The sequence below is a fragment of the Nelusetta ayraudi genome, unplaced genomic scaffold (genome assembly GCF_046127955.1).
Source record: "Nelusetta ayraudi isolate G7.1 ecotype Tasmania unplaced genomic scaffold, CSIRO-AGI_Nayr_v1 ptg000011l, whole genome shotgun sequence".
Taxonomy (NCBI): Eukaryota; Metazoa; Chordata; class Actinopteri; order Tetraodontiformes; family Monacanthidae; genus Nelusetta; species Nelusetta ayraudi.
Window position 1 is genome coordinate 11,140,249 of NW_027466061.1, and position 18,831 is coordinate 11,159,079.

General features: G+C 45.6%; 2 protein-coding genes across 2 annotated transcripts; one reads left to right on the forward strand and one right to left on the reverse strand.

Moving 5' to 3' along the window:
- Position 1: 1 nt before the first annotated feature.
- LOC142884284 (protein crumbs homolog 1-like) lies at positions 2–9,514 on the reverse strand. The gene is made up of 7 exons (XM_076019797.1): positions 8,536–9,514; positions 5,617–6,167; positions 5,364–5,529; positions 2,377–3,298; positions 1,822–1,863; positions 1,617–1,739; positions 2–1,151 (listed from the first exon to the last, which is right to left on the reverse strand). Exons 1-7 carry the CDS (start codon positions 9,512–9,514, stop codon positions 899–901), a joined length of 3,036 nt encoding a protein of 1,011 aa, XP_075875912.1. The 3' UTR covers positions 2–898.
- Positions 9,515–11,067: 1,553 nt separating this feature from the next.
- Positions 11,068–18,490, forward strand: zbtb41 (zinc finger and BTB domain containing 41). Its single transcript, XM_076020815.1, has 11 exons — positions 11,068–11,350; positions 11,817–13,001; positions 13,446–13,653; positions 13,834–13,903; positions 13,984–14,131; positions 14,751–14,880; positions 14,962–15,057; positions 15,134–15,240; positions 15,324–15,429; positions 15,534–15,622; positions 17,348–18,490. Exons 2-11 carry the CDS (start codon positions 11,846–11,848, stop codon positions 18,028–18,030), a joined length of 2,793 nt encoding a protein of 930 aa, XP_075876930.1. The 5' UTR covers positions 11,068–11,350; positions 11,817–11,845; the 3' UTR covers positions 18,031–18,490.
- The last annotated feature ends 341 nt before the right edge of the window (positions 18,491–18,831 follow it).

Here is an 18,831-nt window from a genome sequence, read left to right on the forward strand (position 1 = left end):
CTCAGATCAAAAACTGTCTGCACTGCATTCGTCATGGCCATCATCACAATATATTAGGTACACATAAACACGCACATTTACATAAATGTTCTCGGCTATGGATTAGCATTAGAGGTTAAAGCTGTGTATTAGATTGTCCCTGAGCAGTCAGACTGAAACACACCATGATTAGAAAGCTTTGCTCCACATGTGATTTTTAAGGCACAGGACAAACTAACAGTAGGTCAACCACATAAAATACATCCATTGTGTATGCTTATATTCTATGTACCTGCTGCTCATGAGTTAATTGTTTCCCTTTTCAGTCACTGAGGTCAGAAAACAAACTTGTCTCTTTGGTTTCAAAGGTTCCAGAATTTAGTTCGCTAGAGTGTCAATATGACGCTAAAGGTCCAAAATTATCCAAACAACATTGTGTGACCCAAACCTGTAAATCCACATGAATGATAATTCAATTATTACTTGCTTTGCTTGCTCAGTTTTTTTTTTATTTGTGTGTGCTGGTGTTGGCTCTGCCCTCTGTGACCACCATATCCTAACCCCCGTACAAACATGTGGAAGATCCAGCAAGAATCAGGTTTGGCAGAAAACAGCAGGAGGCTGTTAACGGACGGCTAAATATGCTGTAGATATGTTTTTGGGTAATTAATTGGGCCAAACTGCTTCGCTTGTGGTTGAAAAACGCAGGGTTGTAAACGGGTATGATATCGGACCTCTAAGCCAAAAGAAATTCTATGTTCTTGAAGGTATAACTATTAATTATCATATTTAGTAGTAACAGATCCATTTGTACTTTCCCCTTTACAGTAAGTAGATTCATAGCACATTCCAAAAACAGGTTGTCTCTGCAGTGCAGAGTTGGTGCTCTTCTCTGGCCCCGTTGCAGGTGAGGCGGGTCCTAGTCGTTGACCGGGAAGGCCCATTCGATCTCCGGCTCGTCGTCAAAACGGATCACCAGGTAGGACACCAGCTGGAAGAGGTTCTGCCACAGGCCCAGGAAGATGTACAGGTAGAAGTCGCTGACGTCCATCTGGCAATAGATGCCAGAGTAGTTCAAGTCACACACGCACTCGAAACGGTTCACATAGTTGAGACAGAAGCCTCCGTGCATACAGGGTTCCGAGACACATTCGTCCACGTCCTTCTCACACCTGCAAGGAAAAATGCAGAACAATGTGTGACAAAAATAAAAGAAAAAACGCAATTTTAAAAAAATAAACTGCTGCACAGTAAGCCGTGTGTGACATTGTGCTGCTGTTTAGAGTTTATCCGTCCGATATGATGCAAAACGTAGTTTTGCAGTGTTAGTTCTTAAAAATATACCCACTGTGATGTCACAAAGGGCACTGATGCCCCCTGTTCTCTATGCAGACTCTGATGTTATTAGTCTGTTTTTACTTCCTACCAAAAAGCACAATGTTGAAAGCACAAACAGTTTGTAAATATGTTGTCAAGATGTGAAGATGAGTTGACATCTTTCTTTTAATCAGACATAAATATAAATCAATTTATAACTGAAGACATAATGAGCACAATTGATCTAAGATGTGAAGATACTGGGCAACCCTGGGCTCTCAACAAAGTGTGGTGAGGGGGATTAGATGTTGCTGCTTTACCACTGGCCGGTGAATCCAGGCAGGCACTTGCAGCCGTTGTCGTCCTCAGAGCAGTTCCCTCCGTGGAAGCAGCTGTAGTTCCATCTTGTGCCCATGCAGGTGGAGATGGAGAAGTGAGGGAGCCTGCATGAAAAAGAGCAGCAAAATGTCAAGCCTCCAGTGCTCCTGTCGTAGAGTTGTGGGTTTTTACCATGGCAGCACTTACGGATTGATCTCAATGTACCACGGGATTTCTGGGACCTTCTCGCTGCAAGAGACCAGGTTGTGGGTCAGTCAGTCAGATTAGGACATGGCAAGAAGTCTGAGATGTAACTGCTACCCTGCACGCCAGCTGGAAGCACTGAGATTGAACACGGGAGTCGTAGTAGACGCTACTAGGGGTCACAAACAATAGCTGCTGCTAAATTATCTTGGTTGTTTTTGTTGTGGCAGTGTTATCAGAATTGGTCTTCACTTGAAAAGAGCGACAAAAAAATGGTACTGGAGCCCACATGCTTTTATTTTACCTCAAAGTGGCTCAGCAAAAGTTTAGTGATGTGACGCAGAAGCTAACTGTGAGTGCGTGACTTGCGGCTCGTGTTTGCCTCTCGCAACCTACAGTACCAGAAGCTTCGAGCGCTGACATCCTGGCGAGTGACCCCTAATCTGAGCTTTAAGTCCACCTTTGCAAACTTTCTCTATGGTCTCTCTACCGGTAGGGTGTCATCTGCTGTGCATCCGCCTGGCGTGGCAGGTTTGACTAAACTGTGGGACGACTCACTCGCAGTACTGGCCCGTCAGGTTCTGAGGGCAGAGGCACGAGTAGTCCTGCAGCCCTTTTAGGCAAGTGGCGCCGTGGACGCATTTGCTGTCTTCACAGGCGTCCACCTCCACCTCGCACTGCTCGCCGCTGTAGCCGGGCTCACATTCGCAGCTGAACCCCGCCAGCAGATCCCCGCCGCTGCTGCAGTTTCCAAAGGCGCACGGGGCTGAGAAGCAGGCATCTGTCAGCTCCTGACACGTCGGCCCCGTCCATTCGGCGGTGCAGGCGCAGCGGCCCAGGTCAAACAGGTCCTCGCACGAGCCCCCGTTCTGACAGGGGTCCGGGGCGCACACGTTGGTCCCCCAGCAGCCGTAGCGCGGCGCAGGCCCGCTGTTCACTCTGGAGAAGAGCTCCTGCTGAGGCCTGGGGAAGTTGAGTTCCGTATCGTGGTGGAACGGCAGCAACAGGCCACCAATCTCCACTGGCCCCAGGCAGCCGGAGAAGGTGGCTCCGGCGTCGGGACCCCCCAGGAGGATGTCCGACCCTTCCTTGAGGAAATCCAGGTCTCCCGCACTGGTTGCAGAAATGCTCGCGGCCTCCTTGTCTCCATCGAGAGCCATGGTCCACCTGGAGGCAGGGAGGGTCTGGCTCTCCAGGCTGACCTCCACACGGTGCCACTCTCCGTCACTGACGGGAGCCTGGCTTTGCAGGGTCAGCCTGCGGACGTCCCTGTCAGCCCCGGTCTGGAGCTCCACCACCAGGTGAGAGCCGATGAGAGAGATGGAAAGCCGCTCCGAATCTTTCCGTGCGTGAAGCAACGTGGCGGCGGACTGCCTGGTGCGGACGCTGAGGGAGACGCTGCTCAGCCTGTGCTTGATCCTTCCGTTGCTCCTGTAGTGGAGAAGGCTGCTGCCAGTGCCGAAAGTCACGTTGGACAAACCTGAGGGAGAAAGAAGGCGCCAAAAAAAGCAAAAACAGAGATGAAATAAATTACAGTTTCAAGGAAAATGACCCATTCTTACACTAAGTGCCAAACAATTGCGTGGAAGCAGGTTTTAAGTCTCATCCCTGAAGCCTTATTTTTCCAGCTGAGTCCTGCAGTACACAACATAATGTTACGCGTTTATCACATTGCGACTGTAGATAAATTCCAAATAATCCAAGTCAATCAGGCCTATAAGAAATGGAAACATCTCAACCTGTTTTACTTGGTTCCAATATTGTAAAATATTCTGCAATCACATTAATGTCCAAAAAAGTTATGTATGACCAAACAATTGTACTCTACATCTGTAAAAAAAAAAAAATACTCATTGGCTTTGTGGATTTTTTTTCTCTCCAAAAAAACTACACACATTGAATCCACACATAAACATTGCCGCCTGAAATGAAAAAAAAAAGTTTGCCTTGGAGCTTGGAGGACTGCTCTGGATCAGCAGCACTCTCCATGCGAACACGTGACATTTCTGGCGGGCTCTTTCATCTAGTCATCATGAAACTCCACGTGCAGGTGGGATCTAATCTGACCCAGGGATTAGCGTGTCTTAGAGGAATCCTGCGTGGGATCCCTGCCTCAACTCTGTTCCCTCCCGCAATCAGTCACTGTGTAATTAATCAGCTCCCTTTACCAGCGGGTGTCCTGATGGGGACCGCAGCAAGCTCAGAAATAGGCTTCTCTAAAAGGCTTTTCCCATCAATCCTTTCCCCAGCTTCTCTGCTCCTACCAGTGACAGGCAGTCAGGTGAGGCAGGAAGGCAGAGCCTCACTCATGGACAAAATAAAATAAATACATGAAATAGTAATTTTTATCAAATCGTTTGAAATGTAAAGTAATTTTCCATCCATCCATCCTGAGCTCAGGGTTGTGGGGGTCTGCTGGAGCCTCTCCCAGCTGTCATAGGGCGAAGGTTGCCTGTTCAGCACAGGGCCACATAGAGACAAACAAAGACAGACAACCATTTGCACTCACTCACACACAGAACTACGGTCAGTTTAGAGTTTCCAATTCACCTCACATGCATGTTTTTGGACTGTGGGAGGAAGCTGGAAAACCCGGAGAGAACCCACGCAGACACAGGGAGAACATGCAAACTCCAAATAATTCTCTAAATAATTTAACTTAAACAATTTGGACTTTATTTAATTTAAAAAAATCGCAGAATTTGTGTATTTCCATTCAAATATGGGGAAGACACAAACAGTGAGTGAGGCAGCAGCGAGCTGAGTCTCACCTTGGATTGCACAATATGTCACAAACTGTGCTCCGCCATGCAATGAGAACGTGTCACTGTCTCTCTGTATGTCGGCAATAAAATGTTTCAAACACTTTCAATATATGCCCCCCTGACTTTCCATAGTTTAGTTAATGTTTATAATATATGTGTGTGCACAATATACTGTATGTGGGTGCACTCGTCAGCCCAAACATTCTTATGCTACTCCCCAGCTGCAGAGTAAGAAGCCGTCATTGTTCTACTGTATTAGAACAATGTAACATTTTCATCTGGCAAAGATTTCATAATTACCGCTGCCTCTATGTGGGGTAACGTGTGTGTGTGTGTGTGTGTGTGTGTGTGTGTGTGTGTGTGTGTGTGTGTGTGTGTGTGTGTGTGTGTGTGTATCCGTGAGACACCAGCAACTGAGAGATTAATGAAGAAAACTAAATGAATGCAGAAATCAGATCACGAAATGCTACTGCCAGCGAATCCAGTGCAACACTGACGACTGCTTTACAAAATATGCCCATAACATCAGCAGTTGCGTGGCAGGGCAGTGGTAAATGTCTCAGTCACCGACTAAAGTGGAAGGCAGGAAGCAGGAAGTGCCACTACTAACTGCCGCTGCCATGAATTGAGTTGGCCCTTGCTGTCAAATGGTGACTAATATAGTCTGCTGGGTTCATATATTTGTGGATCTGATTGTGATGGAAGTCAGCGCCTCACCAGCCATGAATCTCACTGCACGTCATCGATTGCTACATAACGAAGGAAGTTGGGGAAGCTCACATTCGAAGCCGTGGGAGCGCGGCTGGCACGTTGCCATGGTTGGGCAGGGAGACAGCTCGCACCATTTCACTTCCTGGCAGCGCCGCCCTGCTGTGCTGGGCGGGCAGTTGCAGATGAAATCGTCCCACACGGAGAAACACACGCCGCTGTTGAGGCAGGGGTTGACCTGTTGAGCGAGAGAGACGGCAAAACAAGGTGAAACCTTGTTAGCGGAGGTCCAGGAAGTTGGTACCGTGAGGCTGCGGGGACTCACGGCACAGGCGTTGTCGCTGCTGCAACCTCGCGCCACGTTGACGAGCTTCTCCAGGGCGTACGACTCCACCGGAGCGGCAATGGGGTAGAACTGCAGCCGTTTGCTGTTCAGTCTCAGATCCTGGACGCAGCCCTTGAAGTGGCCACCGAAATAAGCGGAGGCCTTCGGGTCGGGCAGCCCACCGACGAAAACCAGGTCCTCGGGGTTGGCCTGGATGGGCGTGATGTGCGCGGAGCCCTGGCTCTGGGTGGATTGGAGCAAGGAGGCCTCGGTGGCGTCCAGCCTCACAGTCAACAGCTGGAAGTGGCCGTCATTGACCGCTGCCCTGCCCGTGAGGGCGTGGAAGCCGTTGACCTGGACTCTGACCCGGCCCTCGTCCAACCACACGTGCAGGTACTGGCTGGTGCTGTTAGCCAGCACGAGGAGCAGGCCGCCGGGCTGCCGGGTGCGCACAAACATGGACACGGTCATGCCGTTGCCGGGGCGGTCGTCCAGTGAGAATGAAGCGTAGCTGGGAAGGTCTTTGTCTCCGAACCTGGCGGTGATGTACTCTGCAGGCATAAAGGGGACAAAGGGGACGAGACGTCAAAAGCAAACACAGAAGCCTGATCAAGTTCACATAGCATGGAGTGTTCCTCAGGAATAGGCCAGATATACTTTATCTATGTCACATTGGAAATTTTAAAACCTGAATTATGGCCAATCTGGCCTCCATAGAAGTTAAGATACAATTGATTATACAACTGTTTTATCGACATATTCTACTCTGACTCTTCTCCAGAAACCAGCAGTCATGACTAAATGTCATCACAGGTGCCGCTTCTTCATCAAAAACAACAAAAATGTTGTGTTCTTTACATTTGTAAAGTAGTGAGTTATTGTAGTTACTGACTTTCACTTTTGCTGCTATTTTAAGCTGAGTGCCGACGATGAGCTAGCACTCTATTCCTGGAAAGCAAGCAGTCGTCGAGCCTGTAAGACTTTGGTCTGCTGCTGGCGAGCTCCTGCAACCACGTTTTTTTTAATCCTCATCCAAGGTGTTGCCGAATGCTCCCTAATTCTTGCACTCCATGCTATTTCTACTATGGCTCTAAGCTCCTTTAGACTCTGCTGACCAATTTCATCGTCTTACAGGTAGGGCTACTCTTTTAAAAGCAAATGCGTGGATTTGTGTGGGCGGTAATGAAGCCTTGAGGTTGAACTTGACCTCTGACTTGCATACAATGTCATTTGAAATCAGTTATTGGCCTTTGCAACTCTTCAGGATCTGCCAAAACAATGCGAGTGTCTATTTCACAAAGTAGAATTTATGTAAAACCACTTGTTATTTACAACATATTCATTCTCTGATATTACTTCCTCATGATTAAGTGTCACTAACCTCGAGAAGCCTGAGTATGTTACAGGTCAGGAGTTTCCAGACTTTCCCACACCATGGCCCCCCAAACAACATTAGCTTCTGGATGGGGACCCCTTTGCAAACCAACAGCTAATAATGTTAGCAGTAATGTTACAAAATATGTAAAGAAATGTCAACTTTTAGTATGTTTTTCTGACTTTTATTTGCTATTCCATAAATATTACAGTTCTTTAGAATAAGAATCAACTAACATGTTGATAATCATGGCCATTTTTTGGTTTGGCTGTAAAGCTATAATTCATGTATGCTGCCTCATATTTCCTTACTGTATTTGCCAATTCTTGCTTTTTCTTTTTTTGTTTTTTGCAGCAGTGGCTTCCACAGCTGGGCTGTCCTTATGCACTGCCTTGGCTTACAGCTCAAATTAAATGAATACCACCAAAGTGATGATTGAAATGTACTCTTTCATTCATTGTTGGGAAAGTTCCCTCTCTACATTAACTAGTTTAAATTTCAGATCACAAAATTAAAATGAACTAGTCATGTGCACACTTAATAATTCCAAATTTCAGGTTCAAGGTTCCAAAAATGAAATTGTTCATTGTTCTTTTCTTTACTTTACTTTGTCGATGTTGTTGCAAACTTTTTTTTTCAAAATTGCTGACAAAGTCAATTTTTTTGATCAGTTTTAACACTGAAACTATGCGTCAGAATAAGTCTTTGTAGCCAGTTTTGAATCTATTAATTTATCATTGTTAGTAGGTGGGTAGGGTTTATATTAGCATTGAGGGGGCAGACCTCAGAACACTGGCATTTCTCCATTGTTTAGCACTTTGTTGCTGGGCATTTAGCCCACACTAATAGCCCGTGGCAGCTTTCACCCGAAGTTTATTCTCAAAAACAAGACTCACTCAGATGACTGTTCTATGATAGTTGAACATAAAAATCTCAACATGTTTTAAACGCGGGAAAAAGGTCATACCATACACTGTTGTTTTTTATTAAGTTCTATTGCCTGTTTCCCCCCAAACCCAATAGTAACCCTTGCACAAACCGTAACCCTAGCACTAACCTTGGGGCTGTGGTTGGGGTTAGGAAGAGGGGAAGGATCCTGTCCACCCATCTCTGAGGGACAGGTGGTGCTCTGTCCTTCCCCCAGTCTTATTAGAGTCTATTTAATAATAATGATCAAACAATAATTAGATTATATCTGATAATAACAATTAAAAGATAATTTGATTTATTTATTATCATTTATTATTTATCTATTTATTCGTTTGCATTATTTTCTTATCTTCTCTCCATCTTTCTGTGATGTCGCTGAGCTTCCCCTGGCAGCTGCCACTTTGGAAAACCACTGTTAAAGATGACCAGTGTTGAAGGTATCAGGACATTCATAAATAGGTGTTGACCAACTTGTTTGTTTAGCTTAATCTGGCTCTAATATTGCACAACAAATGGAGGCTTATGGTAAACAGGACAATCTGCAAGTGGAGGTAAATTTTTTGTGTCTTCATTTTAAGTGGGACGCAGTGGTCTTGACAATGTGTGTGTTTTACCCTCTGCACAGTTGCTCCCTTCGTGTGGCCTGTGGCACTCACACACGTAGCTCCTCCAGCCCCGACTCACACAGCGCCCTCGGTTTTGACACGGGCCGTCATCACACTTGTCCCGGTCGTTGCAGCCCACGGTGACGTTCACCTGAGCGTCTGACTTAGCGGCCACCGCTATGGGCAGCACCAGGTGCGAGTCCACAAACACATCCCTGAAGCAGCCCAGAAACGCCGGTCGGTCTGCATCCCCATCGGCTCGGCCTGACTCTGACCCTGGCCCTGTGGTTCCCAGGAAGAGGCTTTGGCGAGCTGTTCCCGGCTCGGGCAGGGCGGTAGCTTGTCTGAGCAGCTGGAAGTTAGCTCCTGAGTCTCTGTGGCAACTGCCCTCAGTGCAGAGCATCCTGATGAGACTTACCACACCACCCAGCGAGGCCTCCACCGTGTGCCACCTGCCACTGGACAGGTACTTTGGCAGCTGCTGCACCAGAGTGCTGGAGCCGTGACCCTTCTGGCTGCGCAGGCTGAGCTGGCCGTCCATTAGCTCAATGCTAAGCAGCAGGTCGTCCACTCGGCGCTGCAGGAGAGTGCCCACGGGTCGTTCGGTCCTGAAGCTGAAGGTAACGTTCAGAGGGGCCTCGGGATCCAGCAGCCTTGTCTCAATGTACATGTGACCGCGGGACTCAAATGAAAAGACAGTGTTAGTCTGGCACCTGGAGCCTGTGAAGCCCGCAAGGCAGATGCAGGTGTAAGTGTGCTGGCCGTTGATGAGCAAGGGCGAGCACACCCCTCCGTCGTCACACTGGTTGCCATCGCAGCCCAAGAGCGCCGTGGCGCAGGTCTCGCCGCCATACAGCCGCCCGTTTTGGCTTTGTTGCGAGCAAAGGCATCTATAGCCGCCATTGTGGCTCTCGCAGACGCCGCCGTTTTGGCATGGCTGCTCACACCCACTGACGTCTGCCTCGGTCAAGGTGCCTAAGGGAGACATAAACAACCTGCCTTTAAAAAGTAGTTCATCGAAAAAAAACAACAACAGAGAAACGGAAACATTTCACATATACAGCAAAACCAAATGACGTAAGTCTAATGTACGAGTTGAATGACCTGTTGAAAGGATCAGGAAGTTAAGACAGCAACATTTACTGGTTATTGCACATTGAATATAAAATTCAATGTGCAAAATAGAGCAACCATGGCTGAACAATATGTTGCAGCCGATTATCTAGTTTACACAACAGTATAGTCTTTCTAATTATTACCTGCACACAGCAACCACAGAATCCACACATGTGCACCGAATCTCAACATTGTCCTCTGCAAGTTCCCAAAATTACGAGATGTTTGGCAGTTTCTTCATCTTTGTGTCAAAGACAGGTTCTGACCATTTGTGTGTTCATCCTCATCTTCAGCTCTGTTTATCTGTGCATTTGTGTCCTGGCTGGAAAAGAAATGTGCTCGGTGTGTTGCGAGTCAGAAAGGAGGGATTAAGCTAATGCACTTAAACGTGTTGGAGCAGGGAGGGGCTCAATTTGAGCAGCTCCAAACAGTTTCCCCTGGAAGGGGAAACAAATATTTTTTATATCAAAGACAATCAAGGTCCAGCTGATGAAAAGGACAGGAGGTCAGGCTATGGAATTAACTCATGTTGGCTGGGTAAATTTGTATGTTCTCTTTTGCAAAGGAAACAAACAACAACAACAACAACAAACAAAACAGTCCCTCAGTGTACGCACATGCATGCGCATGTTTTACACACCATGTGCTTCCATGTTTTTTTGGCTGAGGCAGGTGGCTGGACAGAAGCCGAATCTTTAAAAGAAGGCCACAGCTTTTAATCTCTCATTAAAACATCACAGACGTCACAGCAAGGTTTTTCTTTGAACGCACGGAAGGGCAGTAGTTAGAGGTTGCAGGTTGTTTAGGCCTGTATTCAAATAATAGACAAAAATATTTTTCTTTCTTTCTTTTTCTTTTTCTTCTATTTTTTTGTCAGTCAAATTATACCTAGTATTCGTGACATGGACTATGACAACAAAAATTAATGGAAAAAAGAAAGTTTGATTGAATGAAGATGACTAATTTGTCTAATAACTTAAAGGCACTGAGTCACCTTAGACGGAATGTATTTCTTTTTCTAAAAAAGATATAGCTTATAATTATAGCTTATATATTACATGCTATTGATATACATAGTAGTTGTCATTCAACAGAAGTGTGCTTTATGAGATAATTAGTGGATGAATTGCAGTTTTTGCAAATTACCAATTCAGCACATTTAAATTAATTGATACTGTCCTGTCTTACCCCAGCCAGGTGTCTGGATGTTGCTTCAAAATCAACAGACTGTTTGTTTGTTTGTTTGTTTGTTTGTTTGTTTAGTTTGTTTGTTTGTTTTGGAGTAAAAGTCCACTGTCGGTGGACGAGACACAAGGCTATGCTGCATAAGACTACGTTACCCACAATCCTCGCGTCACTTGGCGCAACGCAAATCTAGTTTGTGTGATTCCAATTTTTATGCCCTTGACTCACGGGGCTTTGAAAGAAACCGACCACACAACAAAACAACAAAACACCGCAGACAGATGGAATAGTTGTTTTCCCGCGACCACTATATTTTACCCTGGAAAAACAACAAGCGGTGGACTACAGCTCAGGCAGCCAATGGGCGAGCAGTTTGTTGAGAGGTCAGACATCTGTGGTAGGATGGCGAGACGGGGCGTTGCAAGCTTTCAGGAAACTCATATTCCTCGGTTTATTGTTCACTTTATACGCCTCTGCGGACCTATTTAGGGCGTTTTTTGAACGCATGGCCGGACTTCCGGAGGTAAGATAGCGGCTTTACGGACGGAACAGATATAGCAGTTCAATCTACGGGGTAGCATCGAAGGTCGTTTGTCAACAGTCTCCCCGGATGGGGGGCCCGACCGTCAGGCAACAGACAGGATGTTAGGGGTCCCTGAGGTGGAGAGCGAATATGCTAATCAAGCCACTTGGACCCTTATTAATTTAATGTAACTTTACTGTAAGTGCGTAAATCTTGCACGTCGTTGTAGTCTGCTTTGCTTTGTGAATGTGCTCTTCCGCGTGTACATATGCCCCCCCGCAAACGCTACATTAGGCCACAGGGTGCATTTTATTCTGCACCTTCCATGAGTTCTAGAACACATCTCCACTTCAATGCTGTGCGTTTGTGTCATAATCAGTTCATAACAGCGTTTACACCTAACCTAAGTGTTAATAACTCACAGTCTTCTCTGGACTGACTCGCAGACATTTGTTTTTGTGTTCAGTGTATTTCCTCTTCTCTACTACGACACCAATGAAGAGAAAGACCGGGAATCCTGTGCGCCCCAGTGCCAGCCGGCAGGTGGCCTCCTGCCACCAGTCTGCCACACAACCGGGGGGGAGTGTTGTCGATGTCCCACCAAACATTGAAAGTGCCTCAGGGCCGAGCCCACAGAGCACACGCCTCACCATGTCGCAGCACGCTCAGAACCTCCTCAGGTTCTTGAATGAGGACCGGGCCCGTCGAAGGTTCTGCGACGTGTCAGTGTGTGTGGGAGGGAACCTGTACAGCGCCCACAAGGTTGTGTTGGCCCATGGGAGCAGCTACTTCCATGCCGAGTTGTCCAAGAACCCTGGCATGACCCGTGTGACCCTGGATCACGTGGACGACTCTGTTTTCCAGCACCTGCTCAGCTTCATGTACACGTCGGAATGCTTTGTTGCAGAGACAGACTTACCGCCTCTAATCGAAGCTGCTCGGTTCCTGGACATGATGGATATGCTGAAGCTGCTGTGTGAGGAAGGCAACAGTGCAAGGCGGGATGACAGGAGAGGGTCTCCTGAGGTGGAGACCACCTCCAGCGACTCTCCAGCGGTTGACACAGACGTACAGAGCACAACTGACGACCAGTGCCCTAATGGAAGCCTCCAGGGATGCACTGAAAGCTCCCTGCACGTCCTTGTGGCTGAGAGTCAGGCTGATATGCATCAGGAGGCTTTGGCAGAAAAGCAGAAGAGTGCTACTACGAGGAAGTCCACCCGCAGCAGGAGAATGCCCACTAAGTATCAAAAAATGGGCAGTGAGAACAGCATACCTGAAGATAATCTCAGTAAGCAAAATGATGGAGCCGGCAAAAAAGCAGAGAAGACGGCTGCGGCGAAACTGGAGTTGAAGGAGTTGGCGCAGCCTCCTCCAGAGGAAGACCTAGTGGATGAGGTAGAAGAGGATGGAAACCTAAATGAGGCGGTCAAGAGAAGAAAGGTTTGCAAAGTGAACAAGCATACAGGTCAGCAGCGCTCAGGTTCTGTGGGCAGAAGCAAACAAACTGATAGGGAGAATCCCGATCCAGCTACAGGAAGCTCCACCCAGAGTCCAGTGTACCCCGAAGGCCTGGCTCCAATCATCATTGTCAGCTCCAGCAAGAAGATCCTCCAGTGTCCCAAATGTGAAAAGGTCTTTGACCGTGCAGGTGGGGACCTGGCAAAAAGATGCTCACTGCTCTCATCACCATTTGTACACAAACAGAACATTACAAAGATCTGTTGGCATGTTAACATTTGTGCTAATGTAGTTAGCAGCAGCAAGGCTATCAAATATAAAAACAGTTCAAAAAATAGAAAAGAAAATTGTAATAATAATAATAATAATAATAATAATAATAATAATAATAATAATAATATATTCACAATATTCATTGTAATCAAACTAGAAATCCCATTTTACACTTGTAAATTGTAAAATGCTGCTCCTATGCACATACATATAGATATGCGTGCGTGTGAAGTTATGTATTTATGTGTGTATGTGTGTATGTATGTATGTATGTGTGTATGTATGTATGTATGTATGTATGTATATGTGTATATATGTAAATTTATGTATGAATGTATATATATATTTTTTTTTTAAAAAGGTAAGTATGAGAGTCACACCAGAGTGCACACAGGAGAGAAGCCATTCCAGTGCGACATCTGTCTGCAGCGCTACTCCACCAAGTCCAATCTGAGTGTCCACAGGAACAAGCATGCCGGCGACGCCCCTTTTCAGAAGAAGGAGCACCAGTGTCCCTTCTGCAGCAAGCTGCACGCTAGCAAGAAGACTCTGGCCAAGCACGTCCGTAGGTGAGGACCTCTGCTGCCGTCCTGATGATTTTCATGTTTACATCCACAAAACTGTGTCCCTAGATCTCATAGTGAAATCAAGAGTCTATTCATCACAATATGTCCATGCTTAACAGGTCAGCATAGCTGTCACCTTGGGCCACAATACAGCATCATGTGTCTTGATCCTGCCCCTTCCAGGTTTCATCCAGACAACATTCAAGAGTTTCTTGCTAAAAAGAAGAGGAAGAGTGATGGCTGGAAATGTGCTGTAAGATTTTATCTCCATCGTCAGAAACCTCAAACACAGAAGAAGGCACATCTTGTTCAAATGCATTTTAAACCCACCAGATTTGCCTGAAGACCTTCACTCGCAGGCCTCACCTGCAGGAGCACATGATCCTGCACACGCAGGACCGGCCTTTCAAATGCTCCTTCTGTGACGAGTACTTCAAGTCCAGGTTTGCCAGGCTGAAGCACCAAGAGAAGTACCACTTAGGTGAGACAAGGAAGAACTCAAACTCTCAAGAATCAGAATCAGAAGACTTTATTGTCATTTTACAATTGTATAGCAAAATTCTGTAGTCGTATCTCAGACAATCAGACACATATATAAAAAAAATAAAACCATAAGAAGACAACATAGACCTGCATAGAAAAGTGCCAAATTGAATAAATATCAGCAAAATAAAAATTAAACCGTTTGTGTGAGAGCAACAAGTAGGTTCTGCAGTGCAGAGCAGAAATGTGTAGATTGCCTCAGTCAGTACTCATGGTAGCATTAGTGATGCACAGATGTATTAGCTGATATTCAAGGCTGTTGGGGGAAAGCGTTGCACTTCCAGATCAAACAGATGATTTGGATCTGGAAGTACAAGCATCTGATGTGTTTTCCAAAAGAAACCTCTCCTTCTGGAGTCATGTCATATTAAATGTTACTCTACAAACGCTTAAGAATGCATTTGGGCTCATTTAAAGACAGTAAAGTCAGTTACTACTCTGCCGTTTTCTCTGCGCAACAATTAAGAAATCACAACAGAACAAAAGAAGCAAAAAATGACTTCAGACATTTGTATGCAATGATGCGTTTTTGCTACAGGCTTTTGCTGTTTTTTCAGGTCCTTTTCCTTGTGAGATCTGTGGGAGACAATTTAATGACACAGGCAACAGGAAGAGGCACATTGAGTGCACACACGGAGGCAAAAGGAAATGGACCTGCTTTGTGTGTGGGAAATCAGTGCGGGAGAGGTGAACCCCTAAGTCCCTAGATTTGTAACGTACAAAGGTGCCCCTGCTTTGACTCCTTGAGGCTAATCTCTCTCCTGATAGGACAACACTCAAAGAGCACCTGAGGATCCACAGCGGCGAGAAGCCTCACCTGTGCAGCATCTGCGGACAGAGTTTCCGCCACAGCAGCTCCTACAGGTGAGACTGCAGACGTTCCAAGGGAGGCTTTTCTTTGGAGGAAAGCTAAGCTGACAACAGTCCACTTCTGTCATAGACTCCACCTCCGAGTTCACCATGACGACAAACGCTACGAGTGTGACGAGTGCGGAAAAACCTTCATACGGCACGACCATCTGACCAAACATCAGAAGATCCACTCTGGTAGGGTCTGCGGTCTCCCTAAAACTCATTTAGAATGTGACAAACCTAGTTAGCGGCCACCTGTTCATATTCATTTATTTCAGGTGAGAAAGCACATCAGTGTGAGGAATGTGGCAAATGCTTCAGGCGCCACGATCATCTGACCGCCCACTACAAAACCATTCATTTGGGCGAAAAAGTTTGGCAGAAGTATTATTTCCACTCATTATTGCATTCATGTTTCTGTTTTTATGATTTCATTTTGTTCTCAACTTCACCGTTGCACTTTATACTTTTTAATGTAATGTTTGCAGGTATAAAACTGCGGTGCATCAGTGTGAAGTCTGCAAGAAAGAATTCAAGGGAAAATCCAATCTAGAGATGCACTTCAGGACTCACTCAGGTAAAAAACAACAAAAAACAGTCATAAGAAAGTTAACACAAAGTTTCTTCTTTTGCTGCAATGATAGACTGTGTGTAAAGATGGCCAGACATTGTTGTTAAAAAGAAAAAGAGGGCAGCTCGGAAGTGCCAAAAGCCTGTTGTGCATTTTATCATTTGGCCAGCAGGGACAACCAAAAGTTGGTTGCCAAAAACTGAAATTGATTGGCTGTCAATTTTAGTACCACATTCATACAGTACCTATACACATTGGTAATATTTTTGTTGGTCTTAAGTTAAAAAAGAAATGTAAAGTAGGACATAATAATGGTAATAAAGTTGCGGGCCTGGCTATAGTTGAAGTGTTGTCAGTTTACTAGCAGGTGAGCATTTGTTAGGGGCATACTTTGCCCTAGTGCTCCTCTGGTAGCGCTCAAATAACATATTTCTCCATGGTCTGCTCGCACGTCAAATTACGAAACCTTTCCATTTCAAAACGAACCCAAAGCTCAAGATGGCGCAGAGAAACCAATCTTTCAGCTTCAGAAAGGATGTTTGCAAACCAATGGGTAATATCATGATGACTCATAATCTTTAAACTTACAGTCAGTGGCTGGATCTCATGAATGTTGATGAAAAAAAATGGTAACAGTATTTTTTGTCTTGTGTAGAGCTGTTTGAAGCAACACTGTATAGTTTTTCCATTTTTTAGATTGTAGTTCGCAAGACACTCATACTTGCCTGCCATTCGTATGGCGCCCCCTGCTGGCTTAATGTAACTTTGTGAACGTTTATCAGGGCATCGCTTCACACACCAACATGAACTAAACAGGCTTGTTCTTGTGTGAAGGCTTCAGACAGGCCACCTGAGTCATGTTCCCATACTGGGCCGGCACCCTGTCAAAATCAATACATTCTAAAAATAAAATAATAAAAACAAATTAATTATTATTTTTTATAATTATAAAAAAAATAGTTATTTTGTTACTCTGAACAACAATTACTGTTTTTCATTTATATTGTGTGTAGGTTTAGTTTTAGTTACGAGTGTAATACTTGGATATTTTGAGAAGAAAAAGCGACACCAACTTCCGCTCATCTTCCCTTTCCCAAGTTTGCCAGTGAGCTACGGTGGCCTGCGCAGACAAACCTGGATACCTTGTCCACCTTCTTCTTTGTTTGTTTATTTGAGGACAAGAGCATTCACCCTTATACTGTATATACAGTGTGTGTGTGTGTGTGTGTGTGTGTGTGTGTGTGTGTGTGTGTATATATTCATATATATATACATTTTATATGGAGGATGGCTATTCCACATCATCTAAAATATAAATCTTGTTTGAGTTATTTTACTTTTTTTTTAATATACATTTCCAGGGTGTATTTAATATATATGTCCAGGGTGTCACCCTGCCTTCGCCCTATGATAGCTGGGATGGGCTCCAGCAGACCACCGTGACCCTGAGCTCGGGAAGAAGCGGGTATGGAAAATGGATGGATAGATGGACATATTCCATATGGGTTCATTCATAGTTTTGATGCCTTGAGTGACAGTCTACAATGTAAATAGTAGACTGTAAAGAAAAAACATTAAATCAGAAGTGTGCGTCCAAATTTTTTGACTGGTAGCATACATATTTATATTTATGTGTGTATATACATATATGTACACACAGGACCGAGCATCTCCTCTGCCGAGCTTGTCTCCTAACTTATTACCTCTTTGGTTCTCTTTGCGTTGTGGCAGGTGAGAAGCCCCACAAGTGTCCCGAGTGCAACCAGACATTCCGGATTAAGAAGACCTTGATGAAGCACATGGTGATCCACTCGGACGCTCGTCCCTTCTCCTGCGCCCACTGCAGTGCCACATTCAAGAGGAAAGACAAGCTCAAGTACCATGTGGACCACGTGCACAGTAGCACTCGGCTGACTGAGCCGCCCGCCGGCTCTGTCACAGAGGTCAAGGTGGCGCCTTTGGAGGCACCTCCAAAGGCTTACCGCGCCGAGCCCAAGTCGGCCCTGGTCACGGCGACTCCCCCTCCTAACATTTGTGTGCCTGTCACTTTGGTTCCTGTCCCTTTGGCAGGAGGAACTCAGGGAGAACCGAATGATCAGCAGGCCTCGTCTCTCCCCGGCCAGACTCTTGGCGTTGCAAGCGTTCAGGCTCCGGGGCAGCAGCAGCAGCAGCAGCAGCAGCAGCGGCAGCAGCAGCAGCAGCAGCGGCAGCAGCAGCAGAACTCCGGCTACCATGGCGCCAGTGACCTGGCGTTTTTGGAGAAGTACACCCTAAACCCTCAGCCCACCAATTTGGTCCACTCTGTGAGGCCTGATCAGATGCTGGACCCAAGAGATTCCTATCTGGGCACGCTGCTGGGACTAGACTCATCTTCAACCGTGCAGAACATCTCGAACTCAGATCACTCGCACTGACGACAGTTGGACAGTTGTGAACTTCAACTTCAACTTATTTGATAGGGCTACAGTTTGTCCTGCAGAGGACAAGTACTGTCTATCCAATATGACTTTATTTATGACAGAAAAAACAACACTACTGCACTGTTGGCCCTTGTTGCAGTTCTCAGTGGTTTGGGTGCTGATTTTAATGCCTTTTTCCTTTACTCATCTTAGCACTAAATTGTAAGAAGTCCCTCAAAATCTGCTGAAATTTATGTAAAAAAAAAAAAAAAAAACCTTTGCAGACACAATTTTGATGATGATGCTCGGATTAACTCTGCATCTGATGTTTGGTGTGTTTGCCTAAAGCAGGGGTGGCCAAACTTTATTTGCAATGGGCCACATGACAGAACTGCATTGTGTCGGAGGGCCACGACAGTTTTGTGTTGCGCTGGTTGGAAATAACGCTAACGTCCTGCCATTTTTTTCGTTGGCGGGGGTGGGGGCGGAAGCACGCTATTGCTGTCGCGCTACACTAACGTGTCACCAAAGTTTCGGTGGCGAGGGGGGGGGGGGTGATATATGACTGCCTTCATGCGGGCCGTAGTTTGGCCATGCCTACTCGAAAAAGTTTATCAATGAAAATAGCAGAGAGAAAAGATGGGGGGTATTCATGGTTGAGTCTTCTTCCAGTAAATAAAGTATTGTTGTTATTATTATTATTATTATTATTATTATTATTATTATTATTATTATTATTATTATTATTCCATGAGAACAACAATGCAGTTTTACAGTTTGATGTGTGTTGCAGCCATCATCACTAGCTTCCTACTT

What these genes read in the sequence shown, in the direction of transcription:
- zbtb41 (XM_076020815.1), top strand. Translation starts at nt 11,846, where the DNA reads ATGAAGAGAAAGACCGGGAATCCTGTGCGCCCCAGTGCCAGCCGGCAG. An exon ending in GGCGAAAAAGTTTGGCAGAA is followed by an intron (nt 15,430 to 15,533) that starts GTATTATTTCCA and finishes TAATGTTTGCAG; the next exon opens with GTATAAAACTGCGGTGCATC. An exon ending in GCACTTCAGGACTCACTCAG is followed by an intron (nt 15,623 to 17,347) that starts GTAAAAAACAAC and finishes GCGTTGTGGCAG; the next exon opens with GTGAGAAGCCCCACAAGTGT.
- LOC142884284 (XM_076019797.1), bottom strand. Translation starts at nt 9,514, where the DNA reads ATGTCTCCCTTAGGCACCTTGACCGAGGCAGACGTCAGTGGGTGTGAG. An exon ending in GCAGCGACAACGCCTGTGCC is followed by an intron (nt 5,530 to 5,616) that starts GTGAGTCCCCGC and finishes CTCGCTCAACAG; the next exon opens with GTCAACCCCTGCCTCAACAG. An exon ending in CCTGGATTCACCGGCCAGTG is followed by an intron (nt 1,152 to 1,616) that starts GTAAAGCAGCAA and finishes TTTTCCTTGCAG; the next exon opens with GTGTGAGAAGGACGTGGACG.